Here is a 7,811-nt window from a genome sequence, read left to right as displayed (position 1 = left end):
CAGGTTAGGCTTTTATATGAATGAGATGAAAGGCCAAACACCTGCTGTTTATAATCCTTAACCCAGTGCCAAACGCCACCTTGACCTGCCTATTTCGGCCCAAAACAAATCTCTTTCTCTCTCTCTCTCTTTCTCTCATACACAGGCACGCACGTGTGCATGCACACAGACACGGACACAATTTGTAACACTACTATCCCTCTCACACACAGCATAATTAGCTTTTACAACCGTCTTTGGCATGCTCTCAACCTTAACGTGGGAAACTTAAACTTTGGCATTGAGCAAATGTTGCTAAACTCATCCACTAAGGCTATGTTTAGGAGCTGGTGTTGGATAAGAGATGAGAAGGGTCGAGTGGAGAAGAAAATGAGTACATCCTTGTAAGGATGTAATTGAAAAAGGCCCCATCTCCACTCATTACAAATCCCATCCAGAGTGACAAATCTGGCAAAATTTATGAAAATATCGCAAAAAAATACAGCGAGAAATTACCCAAAAGTTAAAAACGGTAATTTGTTGAGATATTTTCAATTTCTCTCAAGTTTTTCATCAAAAACATAAATATCATGTTTTAAATGCGATATTTATGTTTTTATAGGTAATTTATCATGAAAAAGCCATGTGGATTTTACTTTTTAATATTTTTTATTTATATTTTCTAATAATTTGTTTATATTTTAAAAATTATTTTTTATTTCCAGGATTTTTCTGTCAAAATATTTTCAAATTTTGGTGATTTTTTGTGGTCAACTGCCGCACCCACATGATCTTTGCATGCGCTGACTGACATTCAAGATGTCCCAACGGCATAGTTGGAACAAACTCAATCACTTGGACGAGCTCCGGTGACCTCCAACTTGCACCTTGGACGGCTTTGGGAAATTTCTTTTCTGAATATAATATGTTTAGAATAAATGAAATTCCACTTCTTTTGAAGCCAAAAAATGAAAAGGAATACCACCCGTGAAAATTTAAATACAATCCCTTGGGTTATTCAACAAAAAAAAAACATAAAAAGGTCCCCGAGTCATTGAGTCAAACACCAACACGGGATAAAATAAAACCCAATTGACCAACTTGAACGAGTCTAAACAAAAAACGGGAGAGGGACTCTTTTTTTTTTTATGAGGAACCCTCGCCCAAGCGAGGAGAAGCCGGGGTGGGGCCAAGAACCACCCTGACTTATGTGACCTACCTCTAAAAGTTACGGACACACCCGTGAGTCGGCAGGGTTGGGTTTGATCAGGTGCCTTCATCTCAGCGCTCTCACAATTACCACCCTGCTGGCCATGGGGGTAACCCTGCGGTGGCGGGTAAGTGACTGAGTCATACCGAGTTTTGGTCCAAACAAAAGCAATATGATTGTTTGTCACGGTCATAATTAGAAGGGCATACCGCGGCAGGCCACAAGGGCTTCCAAGATAGGTGTGCAACAATGACAGTACAATAGATAAAAGTTTCATTTATATATATATATATATATATATATATATATATATATATATAGAGAGAGAGAGAGAGAGAGAGAGAGAGAGAGAGAGAGAGAGAGAGAACTGACATATAAGGCTCCATTTCTCGTTCTACTCCATAGGTTTTAAGTGTTTTTATGATAGATCTGAACCGTTAGATGTGTTTAGCATGCTCTATTTAGTGGGAATCGATTCTCAGATCATGTTTTTTTGAGCCAGAAAAAAATGTTTTTTTTTAGCTAAAAAAAACTGGTACCTTCATAGCTATTGATCTTGGATCATCGGAAACAGATCAGATTCCGGCGGTCCAAAAGCCAGTTCCCACTAAACAAAACCTATAGATCACAACTGCAGTGTTAGATGTGAGAAAAAATACTTAAAACTGAGATTTTTGAAGGAGCCTAACGAGACCTAATTAACAAAAAAGAGCTGGGCCTAGCTAAGGAACACATTACTCATATGTATAGATTCCTTTTGTTTGTGATATTCGGCCAATTGAAGGCAGAGGTAGCATGAGATAGAATAGGTTCTAAAAATGAAGTGATCAGCATTGTTGTAGTGACACTAAACTGGCATATATCCGAATTTGAAAGATATCCAAATCTGTTTACACATAAAAATATGGATTTGGTAAGAGCTTTTTGATCATCCGACTCTGAATCAGAATTCAAATCTCTTTAACAAACATCCAATAGGCCACATCCAATCCGAATCCCAACTGTTTACGTCCCTATCACATAGGAATATCCATGCTAAATAAAGTCAGATATAGTTGAGTCCAGTACCGATGGTAATATCGGATCCCATGAAGAAAGGCTGGAAACAAGGACTTCATATGTTACAACTTACAAGTACAAACGGGTTGGATCTTATTTCGATACGAACATAATCTGACAGAAAATACAGATCTGAATATGTACAAAATTTCATCAGATAAGTCCAAACTTGTTGCGATTTCTATTATGGATCGTATTTTAAGATCTTTATCCTGAAAAAAGGTGACGGATTCCGATATGAGATCAGATTGACGTGTTCCGTTCATCCCTATTTGGCAGCGGACTCTTATTAGGCTTCGGCTGTCGTGGAATTTTCTTCATTTTTCAAGGCGAGGTATCATAACTGTCTTCTGTACTAAATTCAATCTTATCTTAATCCCCTGCTGTTTAGGAAACTAATGAATCCAATAAGGGCAATGTAACAACTACTAGCAAGACTTGCTCCAAAAAACAGACTCGTCTTTGACAATATTAATAGAATCCCACCTGGCAAAGCAAACTCTATTTTACCTATATATAAGGATAATCCCTATCCGGATTACTATCTAACAGATACCATTGTTCATTCTTCCATCCTCTTCATCCTCACACTACCCTTCTTTTCCCCAAGGTCTTTTTCTCTCTCTCTCTCAAAATAAAGAGTGCATACAGTTCTTCTCTTCTCTCTTTCTCTCTCAAGAAAAAATAAGAGCGAGAATGCCTGCAATAATAATAGACAAGCCGGGGTCCGGTGGATCTGTTGAGTTTGAGGCCAAGTTTACGTTCTATGTTTTCATATGCTGCATTATGTCAGCCTTCGGAGGTCTCATGTTTGGTTATGACATCGGAATTTCAGGTACCAACACTAATGTTTTTTTTATTTTCTTTCTTTCTATTCAAAGTTTTTGTTTTTCGATCTCAAATAGCTCGGATAGTCATTGAAAAAATCAGTTTAAGATCCTTTTATTTCTTGGTTTAATTTGCAGGTGGAGTGACGTCTATGGATGATTTCTTGATCAAGTTCTTTCCAAAGGTTTATGTCAGGAAGCATGAAGCAAAAGAGAACAACTACTGCAAGTACGATAATCAAAACCTTCAGCTCTTCACATCTTCTCTGTACATGGCTGCCCTTGTCGCCACGTTCTTTGCCTCCTATATTTGCAAGAAGTTTGGAAGGAGGCCCACCATGCGAACGGCTTCACTCTTCTTCATGGTTGGGGTTTTATTCAATGTAGTTGCCATGAATCTCCCCGTGCTCATCGTTGGAAGGATCCTTCTTGGTATTGGAGTTGGCTTTGCTAACAATGTAAGTATTCTTCTCCCCCCCATGCTGCTTAATTTCCATGTCCATGTTTATTTTTCTTATAGGCTGTTTCCATGATATACTTTTTATTGATGTTTAGTTTTCAGCATTGCTAGTTTGAATATTCCTACTTATTGGCCCATTATCTGTTGCGATGTGAATATTTTTGACATATTGTTGTCTTCTATGCCTCTTTTTATACATCTTTCTTTCTTCATCGTTTCTCTTTGTTGGTGCGTTACTATGTACTTGACTACAAGGTATCTGGACATCTGGTAAGGTGGTTCGACAGAAAGCCTTCTTTTCGAAGGATGCCGAGAGTTCTATATTTCGGTTGTGCATCCTTTACCTCGAGGTTAAAGCCAACAGAAAGCAGACCGTGATGTGGAGTGGTTTCTTCCCATTATCGAAAAAAAAAGACTTACTAGGAAAAAAGTAAAAAAATCGTTTCAAATCCGTTTGGGACTTTTCAGTTAGATCTAATCCGTTTCAAAATTCTTTTGATGAACATGATAACAAATTTTGGAATAATTTTCTAATTATTTTTTCTTACCAAGATTTGTTATTTCCATCAAAATTTCTATTCCACATCATCAAAGAAATCACCATCCCACAATTCCATATTCCAATTCTTGTGGAATGATTTTTTCACCATAATCTCTGTGCATTGCGCCTCTGTTGGGTTCGTGTTCATGCTAAATACCTTTAATGTGTTCTCTCTCTCTCTCTCACACACACAAGCACTCTATGGCAATCACAAAAAGATTCTACATACTGCAATTAAACGAACATTGCTTGTCTGTCATGCTTGTTTTATGAAAAAAACAGGCAGTGCCACTCTTTCTCTCAGAGATTGCACCAGCTAGGATCCGGGGAGGCCTCAACATCCTCTTCCAGCTCATGATCACTATCGGCATACTCATTGCCAACCTCGTCAACTATGGAACCTCCACTATTCACCCCTGGGGCTGGCGTCTCTCCCTTGGCGGTGCCAGTGTCCCTGCCATTCTTCTCTGCCTGGGCTCCTTCCTCATTGCTGAGACTCCCACCAGCCTCATCCAAAGAGGCCACTTGGAGGAGGGCAAGGCCACCCTTGCCAAGATCAGAGGAACCCCCAACGTCGATGCCGAGTTTGCTGAGATCTGTCATGCTTGTGAGGCTGCTAACCTCGTCAAGCATCCATTCAAGAAGCTGGCCAACAGAAAAAACAGGCCTCCTCTTGTGATTGCGATCCTACTGCAGGTTTTCCAGCAGTTCACTGGAATCAATGCCATCATGTTCTACGCACCCGTCCTCTTCCAGACGATCGGCTTCAAGAATGATGCATCCTTGCTCTCCTCTGTCATCACCGGGACAGTGAATGTCCTTTGCACAATGGTGTCAGTTCTCTACGTTGACAAGGTTGGCAGACGGGCTTTGCTCCTAGAAGCCGTTGTTCAAATGCTTGTCTCTCAGGTAAACAATTACATTTAGAAATATTGGAGTTTATGAGCTTGGTTGTATTTCACTACAAGGATGATGGTCAATAGCGACTCTTTTCTAGTGTCGCTGTGCAATAAGGGCGAGACCAATATCTCGCTATTATTATTCTACTACAGTCATGAATCTCATTTGTTTATTTTTTTCAACTTTTTACTAGATAACTCTCTAAGTATTATTTAATACTTGATTGATTGTCAACACAAATTTTTATAATTATGTTATTTCTCAAATTCATATTATTTATGATTGTTGGTGACGCTATTTGGAATTGCACATCTTTTGAATGTAATTCTTTTTAAAAGATAATTTTTAGTTTTTTGTTTGTAGGTTTATAACCTATAACAACGAGATCTTTGTCACTCTATTGCAGGCTAGATCCCTATCTTGTCATTATAGCTTATACTGGTGAGTTAATTCTCCCCATATAGCCGATAACGACGAGTAGGGATCTTGCCATTATAGCCTATAACAGCTACAATAATACCTTGCAGTTATAACCTATAGGTAGCTTATATCAGTGAGCTAGGTATATTGCTGTTTGCCACACTGCTATTGGTGTTTTCAGTTTCAGCGAGATTCTTTGGTGGTATTAGTTCACCCTTTAACAATGAGCTATACTGATCGCCATTATTACTCAACAAAAACCATTTTTTGGCAACTTGTTGGCGAGAATTCTTGCCGTTATATAGGCTTATAGTGGTGAGAAATAGGGCAATACAGGCTAGATATCATTGCTATTGACCCTCATCCTTGTAGTGTTTGATAGGAATCACACCTTGGAATATTTTTTCAACAAAAAAGATTTAAGAGCAAGGAAAATTAGCCATGAATTTTTTAAGCCCTTGTAAAAAACTTACATAATTCAGACACATTTTTTTACTAAATAAACAATGTAGGTCACATATATAAGGTCTGAATAATAAAATAGACCCTAAGACATGGAAAAAACTGGTGATTTTTGTTTAACAGTAGCTACATTAAAAAATACGTTTATGAGTCAGCAAAATTTTATGTTATGACAGTTGATTTTTTCAATCACTGGGAAAGCTTGCATGCATCAATGTTGGAGTGCAAGGAATTTTTGAAGCTCTTGGAATGCATGCTTGGGCTCCCTTTGCATGAGCTAGAAAGATGGAGTTTGTAGATCACATGCATGGTGTCGGATTTTACTAAAATAACAAAAAAAAAAGAAGAAAAAAGGATTTTCTAAGTTAATTCAAAAACTTGCTTTCATGTTGCAAACTATAAGTTCTAAATAGTTTGTTTAGATACACATGCTTATAAAAAACTATGAGTTGTGTTATTCTATCATGAAGTATAATTCAATGTCTCAGCTCCCACATTGGGTTTGGCACAAGGGAGTTTGCAAATGGGATGATATATTATGTGGTTTTTAAGATGTTCTAGAAAAAAAGAGTTTTCTTACATCCAATCCAAATTACAAATATCTGTCATTGGTAAAAAAAAACAAAAATTTCTATGTGAATTTTCTCATACCAAACTCTCTCAATCTTTGTACTTGCTTGATAAGGTAATGGTTTTGGTCTACTGTTTGCTTTGCAGGGCGCAATTGGGACCATCCTTTGGATCAATCTCAAGTCTGCAAACTCCCTACACCACAACGTAGCAATTGCTGTGGTGGTTCTTGTATGCCTCTTTGTGTCTTGCTTTGCTTGGTCATGGGGCCCACTGGGATGGCTCATTCCGAGCGAGACCTTTCCGCTAGAAACCAGAGCTGCAGGTTACTCCTTTGCGGTGAGCTCCAACATGATCTTCACATTCATTATAGCACAGGCCTTCCTTTCCATGCTGTGCCACATGCGTGCTGGGATCTTCTTCTTCTTTGCTGCATGGATCATCATCATGGGACTCTTTGTGCTGTTCTTTTTGCCGGAGACTAAAGGCATCCCTATCGATGAGATGACCGAAAGAGTATGGAAGCAACACTGGTACTGGAAGAGATACATGGATGATGAGGATGTTAACTCTAAAGTGCACATAGAAGCTGCTCGCCTGTGATGAGGGGAACAAATAACAAGATCTTCGCACCTGATGAGACACCATGTTGGTTGAGCACAAGCTTTTCTCGTGCGCCTCTCGTGGAAAACGAAACAAGCTGGATTCAAAGTAACCCTTCACGATTTTCTTGTACACCGGCAAATAATGAAAATGAGAGGATTATTTAGAGTGGGTTTTTTCTTCATGTCTTTCTCAACCATACTATTGTTATAACGTGTGCGTGACATGGATGCTTGCCGTTCATTTGAAACAGAATGGCAGAGCTGTAGGGTCCGTTGCTGAAATGTGAAGGATGTCTGCGCGCAAGTGAAAATTCATGTACAAGCATGCGCACACACATAAACTTCACATTGCAGCACCGGACTAATTAAGCAATTGAAACAGAATGGCAGAGCTCTAGGGTCCGTTGCTTCTCCAAAGCTGTGAACAAAACTCATTTTTTTTGCTGTCATCATTAAGCCATTGGATGTGATGGTTTGTTATTCATGACAAATCTTGAAATCGTCCTTAGAAAATAAGGGAAGTAGGTGGTGCCAAGGATTTGAAATTTTCTGGATACAACAGGAAAAATACAGCCACAGGAAATAGATCTCAAGTATATGTCTCAGTAACTTTTTTTTTTGTATAATAATGGTTCATATGAGTCCTTCATTTACAGCGGAAGACACCCATTTTTCACCTTTTACATTACGTAGGAACTCTTCTAGAGACTCCCAACTTGCTGAGAAAGATACCCAACTACCAAAAGAGAAGCAGGGCAATTTTAATGTTCGAATAAAA

General features: G+C 38.7%; 1 protein-coding gene across 1 annotated transcript; it reads left to right on the top strand.

Moving 5' to 3' along the window:
• The first annotated feature begins 2,944 nt into the window (after nt 1-2,944).
• Nucleotides 2,945-7,147, top strand: LOC149815955 (sugar transport protein MST4-like). The gene is made up of 4 exons (XM_089989664.1): nt 2,945-3,083; nt 3,214-3,533; nt 4,359-4,985; nt 6,576-7,147. The coding sequence occupies exons 1-4, from the start codon at nt 2,945-2,947 to the stop codon at nt 7,029-7,031; spliced, it is 1,542 nt and encodes a 513-aa protein (XP_089845790.1). The 3' UTR covers nt 7,032-7,147.
• The last annotated feature ends 664 nt before the right edge of the window (nt 7,148-7,811 follow it).

Source organism: Nuphar pumila, chromosome 15 (genome assembly GCF_984573655.1).
Source record: "Nuphar pumila chromosome 15, dmNupPumi1.hap1.1, whole genome shotgun sequence".
Taxonomy (NCBI): Eukaryota; Viridiplantae; Streptophyta; class Magnoliopsida; order Nymphaeales; family Nymphaeaceae; genus Nuphar; species Nuphar pumila.
Note: the sequence above shows the minus strand (reverse complement) of the source record. Positions and strands in the feature narration are given on the sequence as shown.

Bases quoted from the DNA above. Each gene is read 5' to 3' on its own strand.
- LOC149815955 (XM_089989664.1), top strand. From the start codon at position 2,945: ATGCCTGCAATAATAATAGACAAGCCGGGGTCCGGTGGATCTGTTGAG. The intron at 3,534-4,358 runs GTAAGTATTCTT...TGAAAAAAACAG, and splicing joins GAGTTGGCTTTGCTAACAAT to GCAGTGCCACTCTTTCTCTC. The intron at 4,986-6,575 runs GTAAACAATTAC...TTTGCTTTGCAG, and splicing joins TTCAAATGCTTGTCTCTCAG to GGCGCAATTGGGACCATCCT.